General features: G+C 39.0%; 1 protein-coding gene across 1 annotated transcript in view; it reads left to right on the top strand.

The window, feature by feature from the left end:
- The window catches only part of LOC107574442 (cadherin EGF LAG seven-pass G-type receptor 2-like), a 52,641-nt gene extending 37,568 nt beyond the window's left edge, over positions 1-15,073 (top strand). The window contains exons 14-30 of the mRNA XM_016260880.1: positions 867-1,050; positions 1,134-1,235; positions 1,789-1,883; positions 1,957-2,166; positions 3,703-3,886; positions 4,715-5,033; positions 5,940-6,107; positions 6,186-6,312; positions 8,716-9,003; positions 9,968-10,050; positions 10,136-10,262; positions 10,346-10,456; positions 11,492-11,619; positions 13,606-13,682; positions 13,755-13,916; positions 13,993-14,142; positions 14,865-15,073. Of these exons, the coding sequence (XP_016116366.1) occupies positions 867-1,050; positions 1,134-1,235; positions 1,789-1,883; positions 1,957-2,166; positions 3,703-3,886; positions 4,715-5,033; positions 5,940-6,107; positions 6,186-6,312; positions 8,716-9,003; positions 9,968-10,050; positions 10,136-10,262; positions 10,346-10,456; positions 11,492-11,619; positions 13,606-13,682; positions 13,755-13,916; positions 13,993-14,142; positions 14,865-15,073 (2,724 nt within the window). The remainder of the gene's footprint in view (positions 1-866; positions 1,051-1,133; positions 1,236-1,788; positions 1,884-1,956; positions 2,167-3,702; positions 3,887-4,714; positions 5,034-5,939; positions 6,108-6,185; positions 6,313-8,715; positions 9,004-9,967; positions 10,051-10,135; positions 10,263-10,345; positions 10,457-11,491; positions 11,620-13,605; positions 13,683-13,754; positions 13,917-13,992; positions 14,143-14,864) is intronic.
- The last annotated feature ends 2,445 nt before the right edge of the window (positions 15,074-17,518 follow it).

The following is a 17,518-nucleotide window of genomic DNA, read 5'->3' on the forward strand; positions in this document are numbered from 1 at the left end:
TTGTCGCTGCAAGGTTTGATCAAACTCCATTACTGCGTCTTTAGTTACTGTTTTTAGTTTGAAAAGCCTTATTAAATCAGTTTTTTTATTAAATTGTATATTTTTTATTATAATATTTAGATTTGATATTATTTAATAAACTATTATTTATTAGATTTATTTTTTACTTTTATGTTGTTTAATATATTTTATTATATTATTATAAACAATATAAAATTAAGTTTAATAAAAATACTTTATACAACAGTATAAAATTATAATAACGTACTGTTAAATGTTTATATTGTTTAATAAATTGTTACATTTATATTGTTTTTTATTTATTTACTTTTTATTATACTATTTTAGTTTTATATTTCTTCAAAAAATATCTTTCAATTTTTTATTTTAATATTATTTAATCAATTGTAAAAACATTTTTTATATTGTTATTAAACACAAAAATTAACTAAAATAAAATAAAAAAAAATTTTTTTATTATGTATAATTTTGCATTGTTTTAGTAAATTTTAAACTTCACTAAATTTAAATTTGAACATTTTCTATCTTATTTCATTTTGATATGGTTTAAGTTGTAAAAAAAAAAAATTTTTTTTTAATTGAATTTTTTTACTTTTTAATTTTAATATTGTATAATAGGTTATTATTATTTGTTCTGTTATTTTATTTTTTATTTTGTTTAGAATATTTTATAATATATATTTTTTAATTATATTATTTTATATATTTATATCTTATTGCTAGCTACTGTGTAATGCTATCAAGTCCAAAAGTCATCCAGTCCCCCAAAAGCAGAGAGAATTGTCATCAGGGTACACTAATCGCAGCAGACTGCAGTTGGATGTTGATATTGTTTGTGTGGTCAGGACAATCACTTCCGGCCTGCGGCGAGCGCGGCGTGTCTGCTGTGCGACTGCTACGCCGTGGGCGCGTTCTCGCGCTCCTGCGACCGGGACAGCGGTCAGTGTCCGTGTAAGCCGGGTGTCATCGGGCGGCAGTGTGACCGCTGTGATAACCCCTTCGCTGAGGTCTCTTCCAGCGGCTGTGAAGGTCAGACTCTCAGACACACGCTCATCAGGCTGTCGTGTGTGTCCCACAATCCCTCAGTAACACGTGTGTGTGTGTGTGTTCAGTCATCTACGACAGCTGTCCGCAGGCCATCGAAGCAGGAATCTGGTGGCCGCGGACCAAGTTCGGTTTACCAGCGGCCGTCTCGTGTCCGAAAGGATCCATGGGTACCAAACAAACATTTCACACTCACACTGTTATTTTAACATTATTACTACATTAAGAATTATCATTTTATCAGATTACAATGTGCTGACTTTGCCATGGTAAGAAGATAGATGTACTTACAATTACACCTGGAGCACAAAACCAGTCATAAGGGTCTATTTTGTGAAATTGAGATTTGTACATCATCTGGAAGCTGAATAAATAGCTTTCCATTGATGTATGGTTTGTTAGGATAGGACAATATTTGAAAATCCGGAAAATGAGGGTGCAAAAAAATCTAAATATTGAGAAAATCATCTTTAAAGTTGTTCAAATGAAGTTCTTAGCAATGCATATTACTAATCAAACATTAAGTTTTTATATATTTACGGTAGGACATTTACAAAATATCTTCATGGAACATGATCTTTACTTAATATCCTAATGATTTTTGGCATAAAAGAGAAATTTATAATTGTGACCCATACAATGTATTGATAGCTAGTGCTACAAATATACCCCAGCGACTTAAGACAATACAATTAATTTTAATTGCATTCTATTTGCGCGCAGGAACTGCGATCCGTCACTGCGACGAGCACAAGGGCTGGCTGTCTCCGAACCTCTTCAATTGCACGTCTGTGAGCTTCAGTAAACTCAAGACACTGGTGAGAATCTCACGCAAACCTCTCGCGATACAGCGTGATCCGCGCATCCTCACGTGTGTTTTCATGCCTGCAGTCGGAGCGTTTGGGGCGTAACGCGTCTCTGATGGATTCCGGTAACGTCCAGCAGATGGCGGCGCTGCTGAGTAACGCAACGAGGAACGCGAGACAGTTCTACGGCAGCGACGTGAAGATCGCGTATCACCTGACGCGCGCCATACTGCAGCACGAGAGCAGCCAGCAGGGCTTCAACCTCACCGCCACGCAAGACGTCTTGTTTAACGAGGTACACGCGTTTAAATAACGCAAAATTGGTTGTCATTGGTTGTTTTTATTGGGAATACTAGTTCACATTTTAAAAGTAACAAATTACGAATAGTTACAGATATTAGTGTTAAAACTGTGTTTAATGGTGGATAATGTAAGTGGATTAAATAATTTTCAGTATTTCTAATATTTCGTAACTCCAAAAATAACGCATTATGCGTCATTGGTTGTTTTTATTAGGAATACTAGTTCACATTTTAAAAGTAACAAATAGTTACAAACTAAAAGTAGTAATGCGACTAACTAACATTTTTCTCTCATATGTAGCAATAAAAACTCCATTAAAATGCATTATTTCTAAATTGTTCAACGCATTATTAAATGTGTTATTTATAAATTTGTTAAATAATGCACAAATTAACCCTAGCGAAAAATAAATATACTAAAATCTATTTGAAACACTTTTGTTTCATGCCAAACAAATACATTTATATGCTTAATAAAAATATACCCTAAACTGTTCTACTTAAAGCCTTCTAAATTTGAACAACTAATTTTGCACTTGATGCACTTTAATTGTGCAGAAGTAGAGCTGAAGTACAACTAAAGATACACTTAAGTATACTTGATTGTGCTAAAGTGGAACTATTGCAGGTATTCCTCAGGTACACTTTATAATATCTTGCATTTAAAGACCGATATTATTTTAAGATCATCGTTAATAGTGACGTGAAACCACATTTTAGACTTAATATTAATAATAAAGTAGTACTCCAAATAAAGTTTAATTCGAATTTTTTTTATCGGTAAGTCTCGAGCGATATGTCAGTAAATATGTTAATAGACTTGAACTATATTTAGAACGAAATAAACATATTAATTTTATTATTGTTATTACGAATACTATTTTGCTTTGTAAAAGTAACGATTTTTAAGTTGCAACTAACTGTTTTTAGCTTTGTAAAAAGTTTTCTCTCATATGTAGCATTTAGACATCTGATTTTAGTAAACAATATAATGACTAATTATAATCATTTATTATGATTTCAATTTAATTCTATTAATTAATTCTAATTCTGTTCTTTAACAAGAACGTTCCCCCTTTTAGACCTGCACTCTATTCATTTACTAACTGCTTGTTTTCTTTAAAAAACTCTGTTCTCTAAAAATGCTCTTCTTTTTGTGTTCCGTTTTTGTCATGTTTTCTTTTTTTACGTAATTTAAAATAAAAATAAAAACCCTTGCTACGTGTGCTGCGTTAAGCTAACTGAGACTTGTTATAGCACTTGCGTATCATTGCTCTTTTGCTGATTTTGATCGCTTCTATTGTCCTGTAAGCATATGTAAATTTATAAATTATAATTTATATTATTTTAATAACTGTAAATCCACTTAAAAATCAACAGAAATGGGAAAATTTGTAGATTTTATTTGAATTTTCGCACTAAATTCACAGGAAATAATGTATTTTTATTAGGAGTACTAGATACATTTTTAAAAGTAACAAAGTAGTTCCGAACTTTTTACTCTGTGATGTGATTGGTCGCTGTGGCAGCACCTGATGCACGTGGGCAGCGCTATACTGTCGGCGGAAACGCGCGGACACTGGGAGCTCATCCAGCAGACGGAGGGAGGCACGGCCGCACTGCTGCGACAGTTCGAGGAGTATACGAACACGCTCGCGCAAAACATGAGGAAGACCTACCTGAGCCCCTTCACCATCGTCACACCCAACGTCGGTCTGTTGTTTCATTCCTTCACTGAGTTACATGCACACACCCTCCATCCGTACAAAACTGATTGACATGCCAAGAGTGTTTCTGATTGGCCAAAGATCTGCAGGCCACGCCCACAACCTCTTTAGTCAGTGATAGCGACACACACACTTACATTTCAGTTTGGTTTTTGTTTTATGGTCTTATTTTTCTCTTTTCATAGTGTATTATAATTTATTATTATAATCTATGATTGAAATTAATTATAATAATAGTCATTATTAATGATGTTAATAATGATTTATATTAATTCTAATGCTTTATTGTGAGCTCAGTTAACTAAAAAAACAGTTAATTAAATCCAGTTATAAAGAAAGTTAATCCAGTAAAAACTTTGAGTTCAAGATTGGCAAAATATGCTGGAAAATTGTTGAATTATAAAAAAAACTGTTAAATTATAATTAGCTCATTATTTAATTATTTAGTAAAGTAAATCAGCAAGACCTTTGAGTTTTAGATGGCAAAAAAAAAAAATCTGTTGGAAAATTTTAAAATATATAATGTTTTTATTTAATTTTTTTTCAATTATAATTTAAATGTAAATTGTTTATATTATGTTTTATTTTTATTTATTATAAAAGATCTTTGAGTTAAAAAATTTCTTTTAGTATTAGTATATTGTCTACACTAAACAATATGATATCTATCTATATATATATATCTATATCTATCTAATCTATAAACTACTGAAGTTAGCTACAAAGAAGTATCATTTTAATTGTTTAATTGCATTTAGTTTGTTGCTTAATTTGTGTTAGTTGTTTTATGTTCTGCAAATCTGTATTATTCCAGTCATCTCCATCGATCGTTTGGAGAAGATGAATTTCGCCGGCGCTAAACTGCCGCGTTACGAGTCTCTGCGCGGGCCACGCCCACTCGACCTGGAGACGGCCGTCACTCTTCCCGACTCGGTCTTCATCCCTGCCCCCGAGGGCAAAGGTCAGCGGCACCACAGCGAGCAAATCGCAGAGTCCGGCAGAAACCACACGGCCAATCGGAAGAAACGTCACCCGGACGAGCGCGAGCAGGACGCCGTCGCCAGCGTCATCATCTTCCACAGCCTAGCGGCGCTGCTGCCGGAGCGATACGACACCGACAAGAGGAGCCTCAGGTGAGACCAGATCAGACTAGACCAGACCAAACTATACCAGACTAGACCAGACCAGGCTAGACCAGACCAAACTAGACCAGAGCAGACTAGACCAGACCAGACTAGACTAGGCTAGACCAGACCAGACTAGACCAGACCAGACCAGACTAGACCAACCTATACCAGACTAGACCAGACCAAACTAGACCAGACTAGACTAGACCAGGCTAGACCAGACCAAACTAGGCCAGACCAGACTAGACTAGACTAGACTAGACCAGACTAGACCAGACCAAACTAGACCAGACCAGACCAAATTAGACCAGACGAGACTAGACCAGACTAGGCTAGACCAGACCAGACTAGACCAACCTATACCAGACTAGACTAGACCAGATCAGACTAGACCAGACTAGACTAGATAAAACTAGACTAGGCCAGACTAGACTAGACCAGACCAAACTAGACCAGATTAGGCTAGACCAAACCAGACTAGACCAAAATAGACCAGACCAGACCAAACTAGGCCAGACTAGACTAGACCAGCCCAAACTAGACCAGACGAGACTAGACCAAACTAGACTAGACTAGGCCAGACTAGACTAGACCAAACTAGACCAGATTAGGCTAGACCAAAATAGACCAGACCAGACCAAACTAGACCAGACGAGACTAGACCAGACTAGACTAGGCTAGACCAGACCAGATTAGGCTACACCAGACTAGACTAGACCAGGCTAGACCAGACCAGACCAAACTAGATCAGACTAGGCTAGACCAGACTTGACCAGACTAGGCTAGACCAGACTAGACTAGAACAGACTACATCAGACCAGACTAGACCAGACCAGACTAGGCTACACCAGACCAGACCAGACCAGACATTTACAGACTCACTGATTGATCTAATGCTGTGTGTGTGTTCAGGGTTCCCAAGCGTCCGGTCATCAACACTCCTGTGGTCAGTATAACGGTTCATGATAACGAGGAGCTGCTGCAGCACACGCTGGATAAACCCATCACGGTGCAGTTCCGCCTGATGACCACTGAGGAGCGCTCTAAACCCATCTGTGTGTTCTGGAACCACTCCATAGTGTGAGTACACACTCGTACGTGTGTGTAGTGTAGATATGAGGTGTTTGTGAGTGAGCTTGTGTTGTGTTGTGTGTGCAGCGCTGGCGGTCCGGGCGGCTGGTCTTCTAAGGGTTGTGAGGTGGTCTTCAGGAACAACACACACATCAGCTGTCAGTGTTACCACATGACCAGCTTCGCCGTGCTCATGGACATCTCACGCCGAGAGGTGACACAACTCAACCTAACCTAACCCAACACTAACCTGATCAGAAGTTAGTTAGTTGCATAGGCTTGGTCTCTTGGGGCAGTATACTTTATACGTCCTAGCAACATCCCACCAACTACCTAGCAACCACTGAAAAACATACACTAAGTCATTAAGACATCACTAACAGGTTAAGTAAGGTAACGCCCACTTCCTTCCGGATGTTTTAAAAATTGGAGCGTCATGGTTTTTTACTCGCTCCATCATGAGCTCAACTCATGCCAACGACCCAGAATATAACTGCAAGCTTAACATATTTATCTAGCTTGATTTAGATTACTCAAATCAGAAAGAATGTGAAGGTTATGATCAGGGCTGCGATGATAAATCGATGCGGAATCGATTCGTGTGCATCTTCCGAATGCATCGTGATTCTGAGCTTATATTTTAACAGCAGATGGCGCTCTACTCCAGTTTTTATCCGCACACTCAAACACTCATAAAGAAGAGCGCTTGTGGGTTCAGTAACGCCCACTTCCTTCCGGATGTTTTAAAAATTGGAGCGTCATGGTTTTTTACTCGCTCCATCATGAGCTCAACTCATGCCAACGACCCAGAATATAACTGCAAGCTTAACATATTTATCTAGCTTGATTTAGATCACTCAAATCAGAAAGAATGTGAAGGTTATGATCAGGGCTGCGATGATAAATCGATGCGGAATCGATTCGTGTGCATCTTCCGAATGCATCGTGATTCTGAGCTTAGATTTTAACAGCAGATGGCGCTCTACTCCAGTTTTTATCCGCACACTCAAACACTCATAAAGAAGAGCGCTTGTGGGTTCGGCTGAGTCTGTAATTTCACCTCGGCTCAGAATGCTTTTATGACGCCAGATTAATGTAAACACAGCCCACTGTCAACACTTTTGTGATTCGCTTCAACCTTTTCCAATCATTTATGAATGATTATTTTAGGTTCACGTGTGTGTGAGGATTTGGCTGTTTCTGAAGCATGCAGCGCCATCTGCTGTTCACAGCTACGCTCAGAAGCGGCTCGAGAAAGAATCGCGACGCGTTCGTAAAATCTCAGAATCAATGCTGAATCATTTCTCGATTCGCGATGCATCGATTTATTTGCCCAGCCCTGCTTATGATGACGTCAGTGGACATGAGCGGGAACTGATAGTTTTAAAGGAATTTGTCCGTTCCTTCTAGATACGGAATATTTTCGGGTGAAAGCGTGATTTAAACGGGTACAGCGCTTATTCACACGCAGTCGCTCTCTCGATAGTGCATTCAAACAAATCTAATCTTACAGTGCTACTTCATCTTTAACCGATATCGAATGAGCAGAAAGCTGTAAGAAATGCAAAAATATACGTACTAACGAAAACTTACTATTATTTTCATCCTTCACAAACAAAATTTGCACTGCAGAAAGCAGCAACGATACCTTTTAATGCCGACAACCATGTACTTAGCTTGGCACGAGGTAGGAAAAAAGTTTGCACACTAGTGTTAGAATAAACCACTGCTCTCCTAGTATTTATTTTATTTAGTGCTGGGCAACGATTAATCGCAAAATAACCGTTTTTGTTTACATCATATATGTGTGTACTGTGTATATTTATTATGTATATATAAAGACACACATATGCATGATTATATATTGAATATATTTAAATAGAAGTTATATGCATATAAATATATACATGTAAATATTTTCTAAATATATACTGTATGTGTGTGTTTGTATATACTTAATATACACAATACACACACATATATTATGTACACAAAAACTTTTATTTTGGATGCGATTAATCGCGATTTATCGTTGCCAAGCACTAACTTTATTTTATGTTATTTTATTTTAATATGTGTCCCTGCAGCACAAAAGCAGTGTTGAGTCGCTGGGGGATATTTGTAGCAATAGCCAACAATACATTGTATGGGTCAAAATTATACATTTCTCTTTTATGCCAAAAATCATTAGGATATTAAGTAAAGATCATGTTCCATGAAGATATTTAGTAAATGTTCTACCGTAAATATATCAAAACTTAATGTTTGATTAGTAATATGCATTGCTAAGAACTTCATTTGAACAACTTTAAAGATGATTTTCTCAATATTTAGATTTTTTTGCACCCTCAGATTCCAGATTTTCAAATATTTGTATCTCAGCCAAATATTGTCCGATCCTAACAAAAACCATACATCAATGGAAAGCTATTGTATTCAAAAACTTGACCCTTATGACTGGTTTTGTGCTCCAGGGTCACATATATATTATGAACAGAACTTCTGTGATATTTCCAAACATGCTGAAAATACTTCAGCCGTAAACGTCCTGAGGGAGCGATGTTTCTGATATCAGAAGTGCAGTGATTATTGAATGGCGCTCACAATCTCCCTGCAGTTCCTGTGTACGGTGATGGCCATCCTGCTGCACTTCCTCTGGCTCTGCGTCTTCTCCTGGCTCTTCCTGGAGGGGCTGCATGTGTACCGCATGCTGAGCGAGCTGCGCGACATCAACTACGGCCCCATGCGCTTCTACTACCTGATTGGCTGGGGCGTGCCGGCCTTCATCACGGGTCTGGCGGTGGGACTGGACCCCGAGGGCTACGGGAACCCCGACTTCTGCTGGCTCTCGCTCTACGACACCCTCATCTGGAGTTTGGCGGGTCCCGTCGCGTTCGTCGTGTCGGTGAGTGCTCGCCTCTGTTCGCACAAACTCACAAGACTGTGACGACGCGTTTAACGGTCATCAGCATCGTGAATCCATAGAAGTATATTTATAACACTATACTTTGTATTATATCATCTTTGCATCAAATTTTTAAAAAACTATGACGACTTCCGCTGCTGAGAAACACGCAAATGTGAAAAAGGTCCATTATGGTAATCGATTAATCTAGGGATTATTACAACGATTAATCGGCGATTATTTCAGTTAATCGTTAATTTTAGTTAAATTCAGTTAATTTTAATAATTCTCTTTAAATATTCAATTATATATCATTTGAAATCTTAAAAACCTCAAAATTCATCATGTGAAAACTATTTTGAAATCGGACATTGCGTTACCATGGAAACGGTACTTTAAAATCTTTTAGTGGGCTCCTCCCCCTTAGTGGGCGGAGTCAAGTGTCGTATTACAAAATGTATTACGGTATTTTACAATCAAAGCTTTTTAGAATCTTAACAAAATACATATCATCGGAAAGGTCTGAGTCTCAAGATTCCATATTTTGTGATAGAAGTAATACTAACAGAGAAATGTAGAAATTTGTGACAGAAAAATGCATAAAAAAATTTCAGTGGAGTTTGCATGGCACCCGGTGGCTGTTTGCAGTATAACGCCCTAAATAAAATCTCACAGGATCCTACATTTTTTTCATATCAACTTCAAATTTGGAACATAACTTATTTAGACACAAGGCTTTATGTTGAGAACGATTTTTAGAACTATATAGTTATCGTCCTTGGTGTGAACGGGCCTTAAAAGTCTTGTGCAACAGCGCCACACCGTGTTAAACCGTGTTACTGCAGGCATTAGGTCAAATGAGATCAAAAATATTTGTTGAGTTTTTTGTCAACTAACGGTTTCAGCCCGTCTGCATGCTTCCGCTAGTCTGTACTGAGTATGAAAGCGTGTGTTTCTCTCTCAGATGAATGTGTTCCTGTACATCATGGCGTCGAGAGCCTCGTGTTCGCTCCAGCAGAAGAGCAGCGAGACCAGAGACGTGCCGGCGTGAGTCTCGTTCACACTCAATCCTGAAGTGTGTGTGTGTAGTGTGTGTGTTAAAGCATGTGTGTGTGTGTGTGTGTGTGTGCAGGGCGGGTTTGAGGACGGCGTGTGCCGTGTTGCTGCTGGTGACCATAACGTGTCTTTTGGCGTTGCTCTCGGTCAACAGCGACGTGATTCTCTTCCACTATCTGTTCGCCGGATTCTGCTGCGCTCAGGTACCATGAGCTCATCAATGCCCCAGCAATCTCTCAGAACACCTGAGCCTAGCGTCTGATGATCACATGTGTTTGTGTTTCAGGGGCCGTTTATTTTCTTCTTCCGTGTGGTGTTCAATAAAGAAGCGAGAGACGCCATGCGCTACTGCTGCGGCAAGAAACGCCCCGATCACATGATCAAATCCAAACCATCCGTGAGTGCCTTCTTACTCAAGACAAGTTCCCATTCGTTTTATTTGTGATACAAAACTATACAAAGCTCTGGAAAAAAAATGAAGAGACCACTTGAAAATTCTAATTTCTCTGGATTTACTAGGTATGGGGTTTGAGTGAAACATTTGTTTTATTCTATAAAGGTCTGATAACATTTCTTTCAATTCGTCAAATAAAAATATTGTCATTTATGCATGTTAAGGGTTATTCCACCAAATACTGATTTCTTAACTCTCTTCTGAAGTTAAAACATTGGCATTGTGTGGTCTAAAAATTTGGACCAAAATAAAAACTTTTATTTAAAATTTGGAAGAAATGTCATCAGTAGATTACAGAATAAGACAAAAATTAGGTTCCAGTTCTCTGAAACTCCTCATATAGAGCTGCATGCAAAAGCAAAGTTCTGCCTAAGGGCCGTTTCTTGTGTTTGCTTTCCTAATTTTGTATTTTCGCCTTTGTGCCCATATTTTTTTTTCTTTTCTATATCACAATGACATTGTAATGTGTTTTTTTTGTCAGACCACTAGTAAAAGTGTAACTGAGTGCTATCCAGTCTCTTTTAATTAATATCCCACATACAGTAACTGTCATCCAAACTGTTGTCATAGTTTACATCAGGTAATACTAACAGTGCACTGTTATACTGACAACATCTCGTTTGTGAACAATGACACAAGGACTTTTCATTCTGATGGCACTGATGTGATCATTGACATAAATATTTGCTTTTGAGAGACGAACTAAAGATTTTGAGTAAGTTACAGGCTTTTGCAGGTAATCCATTGTGTGCTGCTGTTTGTACGAATTGTTTTGAGAAATGCACATACTTCTGTGCAAATATTAAGAATATTCGAGAAATGCACCGAAGCGACTGAGAAAAACTGTATATGTTACTTTATTTATACATGTATACATTATTTTTTGTAGTTTTTATTCTTTTGCAAACTTCTGTTTTCATTTAGTGTTTTATTTGAATCAACAATTCCCTTGTAACGATCTCTTCATCTGTCCGTCAGCCGTTTATCTGCAACAGTAATTTTGTGGACGGACGTCTGTATCATCTGCCGTTCGCTGAGTCCAGTGTGTCTCTGAACGGAACCCAGAGCAGCCAAACCCATCAGAACTACATGCCCTTCAGCCTCCGGTACATACACACTCTCTCTCACACACACACACTCTCTCTCACACACACACACTCTCTCTCACACACACACACTCTCTCTCACACACACACACTCTCTCTCACACACACACACTCTCTCTCACACACACACACTCTCTCTCACACACACACACTCTCTCTCACACACACACACTCTCTCTCACACACACACACTCTCTCTCACACACACACACTCTCTCTCACACACACACACTCTCTCTCACACACACACACTCTCTCTCACACACACACACTCTCTCTCACACACACACACTCTCTCTCACACACACACACTCTCTCTCACACACACACACTCTCTCTCACACACACACACTCTCTCTCACACACACACACTCTCTCTCACACACACACACTCTCTCTCACACACACACACTCTCTCTCACACACACACACTCTCTCTCACACACACACACTCTCTCTCACACACACACACTCTCTCTCACACACACACACTCTCTCTCACACACACACACTCTCTCTCACACACACACACTCTCTCTCACACACACACACTCTCTCTCACACACACACACTCTCTCTCACACACACACACTCTCTCTCACACACACACACTCTCTCTCACACACACACACTCTCTCTCACACACACACACTCTCTCTCACACACACACACTCTCTCTCACACACACACACTCTCTCTCACACACACACACTCTCTCTCACACACACACACTCTCTCTCACACACACACACTCTCTCTCACACACACACACTCTCTCTCACACACACACACTCTCTCTCACACACACACACTCTCTCTCACACACACACACTCTCTCTCACACACACACACTCTCTCTCACACACACACACTCTCTCTCACACACACACACTCTCTCTCACACACACACACTCTCTCTCACACACACACACTCTCTCTCACACACACACACTCTCTCTCACACACACACACTCTCTCTCACACACACACACTCTCTCTCACACACACACACTCTCTCTCACACACACACACTCTCTCTCACACACACACACTCTCTCTCACACACACACACTCTCTCTCACACACACACACTCTCTCTCACACACACACACTCTCTCTCACACACACACACTCTCTCTCACACACACACACTCTCTCTCACACACACACACTCTCTCTCACACACACACACTCTCTCTCACACACACACACTCTCTCTCACACACACACACTCTCTCTCACACACACACACTCTCTCTCACACACACACACTCTCTCTCACACACACACACTCTCTCTCACACACACACACTCTCTCTCACACACACACACTCTCTCTCACACACACACACTCTCTCTCACACACACACACTCTCTCTCACACACACACACTCTCTCTCACACACACACACTCTCTCTCACACACACACACTCTCTCTCACACACACACACTCTCACTCACACACGCACACACACTCTCACTCACACACACTCTCACTCACACACGCACACACGCACACTCACTCACGCACACACACACACACACACACTCTCACTCACACACACACGTTTGTTTTTGTGAAAAGTGGGGACTCTCCATAGGCGTAATGGTTTTTATACTGTACAGACCGTATATTCTATTGCCCTACACCAACCCTACCCCTAAACCTACCCCTCACAGGAGACTTTCTGCTATTTCAGATTTTCAATACACTCCATTCTGTGTGATTTATAAGCGTTTTGAAAAGTGGGGACATGGGGTAATGTCCTGAAAAGTCACCTTCTCCTTGTAATACCTGTCGTACCTTTGTCATTATACACATTGATGTCCTCATTTGTCACAAAAACGCGTACACACACACTATTTGTCAAATAAAAAGACTATTTGATTTGATGACTAATCAACACTAGTTGATTACCAGTTTTATCAGTTAAATAAGACACAATAAACTAATGAAGCACTCATGAAGTGTTGTTTTGTTTCAGCGGAGACGATCTGAACAGCAGTCAGCTGAGTCTGAGTGAACACAACACACTCTTCAAAGACAAAGAGCAGATAGACGGTAAACACACACACAAACACACACGTGTGTATGTCTCACAGCGAGCTGAGTTTAACCTCTGTGTGTGTGTAGATCACGACTCAGACTCTGACAGCGATCTCTCGGAGCTGGAGGATGATCAGAGCGGCTCCTATGCGTCCACACACTCGTCTGACAGCGAGGAAGACGAGGGCGAGTTCCCGCAGGAGGAATGCTGGGAGAATCTGGCCACCAGCGGCCCCATCAAACCTCACGGTAAGACATCAGGCGGTTCACGCGAGCGACTCTGCGCTTCTGTTAGCGTGTCTGACGTCTCTCTGATCATCATCAGATGTGTGGGAGGGTGAGACGGGAGCAGCAGACGAGCGTCTGAAGGTGGAGGCGCTGTCCAAACCCGAGGACAGAGCAGAGGATCATGGGACGGAAAACCTGCTGCTGCTGCTGGCCAGTTTACCCAACACCAGCGCACCGCCACACAAAGGTCTGAACGAGCGGACGGACGAAATATTCTTGAGTTAACTAGAATTATAACTACACCGATAACTGTAATGATAACTATAACATAACTTTAAATATACTGATAACTATAATTGTGATAACATAAGAATAACTACGATAACTATACCAATAACTGTAATTATGATAACTATAATTATAAAAATGCGATAACTACATTTACACATTTACATTTAGTCATTTAGCAGACGCTTTTATCCAAAGCGACTTACAATTGGGGGATACATAAAATTATAGCTACAATGATAATGATAACTATTACCATAACTATCATTTTATCAATATTATTATAACTATAATTATAATATACAATTACTATATTACAACTAAAACAATAATATACTAGTGATAACTAATTATAAATATAACTACAATGATAACTGTAACAAAGGCTGTACTTAAAACTATAATAGCTATAAATTTAACTATACCGATACTTAATGCCTCAGTGATACCGATACTAACTATATCGACATCTAATAATTATAACTATATTATTAACTATACTACAACTACAATGATAACTGTAAATGTAATTATTAAAACGGCAATAACTATAATGATAATTATAACAATACTTATAATAACTATTTGTATCTATAATTATAATTATAACTATGACTAGCTGTAAGTGCTGCTGCCCAGTGTAAAGTGTGTTCAATTTTAACGAGTGACCGTGCCGCGCAGGAATCCTGAAGAAGAAGCAGCTGTCGCCCATCGCCGAGAGGAACGCCATCAATCACATACACAACCAGCTGTCTGGAGACTCCGCCTCCTCACGGGGCCCCTCCTCCAGCGAGGGCCGAGGGGGTGGGGCTAGACAGGATTATCAGAATGGGGCGTCCACGAGCGGAATGAGGAAAATGCTCGACAACGACTCGTCTGAATCTGAGTGAGTGGTTGATGTCCACTGATCTGTGCTCTTACTGTGACTGATTCATCAGTGACATTACTGTCAAATTTATATTAGAAAACCACAATGTTCATTTTAGGATATTATAATATCTGTGTGCCTTATAGGGTTAAGGGGGCCGCACACCGGACGAGAAGCGCCGTGCCACGTCTTTAAAATTCGAACACATTGTTTTCTATGAGAGTACGCACACTGGCGGCGCCCAGCTACGACTCCGGACGCTGTTCAAATTACTGCCGCGCCACAGAGCGCCATCTGAAGAGTTTTATATTAAATAACATCATATTTGTCTCAAATCGTTGTTAATACATTATAACAAAGTACCACTTCTTCAAAATACTACATACATTAGTTTTACAGCTTGAATAAATTGTAAACATATAGAATTAAATGTATAATAAACGTAGTCCTTTTAATCTTTTATTTTTCTCTTGAGACATTTTTACATACGCAAAATATTACAGTATTGACCTATGTAACATAGTTGCCTAGACAACAGATACAACAAAACAATAACACAGATTCTTTTCACTGATTAACGTTCAAAACTCAGCTATTATCAATTAAAATAATATATTGAAAATAATAATAAATGAAGTTAAAACCCACCCATCTTGCAGCTCAGAACTTGATTAGAAATTGAGCTTGTGCGTATAGAATGTGCGCGTCCGGTGTGCGATACCTCGAGCTGTTCTAGACGCTTCTGGTCCGGTGTGCGACCTCCTTTAGGGTTAGCTGGGTGATAATATAGTTATATTTTGCGATGAAATATAAAACTCAAGCAGTGGCGATTTGCTACATAGTATATAGTTTTACGAGTGTACTGTATGTATGCAGATAAATATATATACAACTTTATATATAGAGCTGTGCGATAATATCGTTATATTTTGCTATATATCCAACTATACTATACATCCAACTTTATATATATAGTGCTGTGCAATAATATAGTTACGTTTTGCTATATTTCCATCTATACCATATATCCAACTTTATATATAGAGCTGGGTCATAATATAACATATAACAAAATTGTACAAAATGACATTTTGCGATGAAAATTTTCAAGTGTCGACGAATCAGATATGGACAGATGTGTTTTTCTTTGCAGATGCTGATGAGTGACGAGGGCATGAAGAGGCGAAGAACAATCGTCCTGTTTCTGTCCCTCTGTTTGATTTTTCCTACATCTCACGCGACAGTTGATCTGATTCGCCGTGCCAAACGCTGACGAGAATCTGTCGTTTTTTACATTTTTGTTTACATACTTGAAGCGAAGCACTTTTTTTTACATTTCTTTCGTCCTCTCGTCGCATCGAAACCACATTTTGAAACGAGTAAAACAATATCAGGGAATTTCCTCCGTGAAGCTGAGCTGCTGCTGCTGTACGAGCGCTAAATGAAGGAACGTGAGAAGGAACCGACTCCTGATTCAAGCCTTTGACTCGTGTTCAGCATGCCTTCTCCACCAGCAGGGCCTTTATTTCAGACCGTTGGAGGAGAGCAACACTTTCCATACTCGCCTTTTTGTACATTTTGGGGACATTTTTATACGAACTTTTAAAAAGACTGACGTTTAAAACCTTTTGAAAGAAACCCTTTGTATTTTATAGATTAGCGATGATGTAAATGTGAATTTAAACCTGTGTTGTACAGCTCTTTAACACGTCACGCAAACAACACGCTAACCCATCCAAACATTTCATCTGAATCACATCTGCATGATTTATGCTTTCACCGCTTAAAAATGCAAACGTCACAGCCACCGTTGAGTTTTATCGCACGATGTGTTTATATACATACGGTTCTTCGCTCTCAGTGCTTTATTATGGAAGCGTGTTTTAAGCCATGGGATAAAAAATTTAAAAATTGCAACGTTTTGTCCCACAATTCAGATTTTCCCCTCAGAGTTGCAAGATACAAACACGCATTCAAAATTGTGAGATGTTAACTTGAAATCTTGAGATTTTTGATTTACGTTTTTTAATTTTTTTATTCCATGTTGGAAACAAAGCAATTGCGAAATATAAACTCAGAAATCGGAGAAAAAGGGAAAAATTGCGAGACGTAAACTTGCTTTTGTAAGTTTATAACGCGCAGTTTTGTTGGGAAAAGTCAGAATTGCATAACGTAAACACAATTAGGAGAAAAAAAGTTTGATTTGTGAGATGAAAACTCGCAATTTAGAAAAAATTAAATCAGAATTGTACGATTAAAAAGTCACAATTACATTTGAGTTTTTTTTATACCGTCGCGAAAACAGAAAAAACTGAATTGCGAAAATTAATGCACGACGTAAACTCACAATTATGAGTTTATAACTTGAAATCGCCAAATATAAACTTCAAACTTTTTCTCTCACAGTTCAGACTTTAATGAAAACTTTTTTTTTTTATTCCATGTTGGAAGCAAAAAATAAAACAGT

Source organism: Sinocyclocheilus grahami, unplaced genomic scaffold (assembly GCF_001515645.1).
Source record: "Sinocyclocheilus grahami isolate Dianchi unplaced genomic scaffold, SAMN03320097.WGS_v1.1 scaffold2229.1, whole genome shotgun sequence".
Lineage (NCBI taxonomy): Eukaryota > Metazoa > Chordata > Actinopteri > Cypriniformes > Cyprinidae > Sinocyclocheilus > Sinocyclocheilus grahami.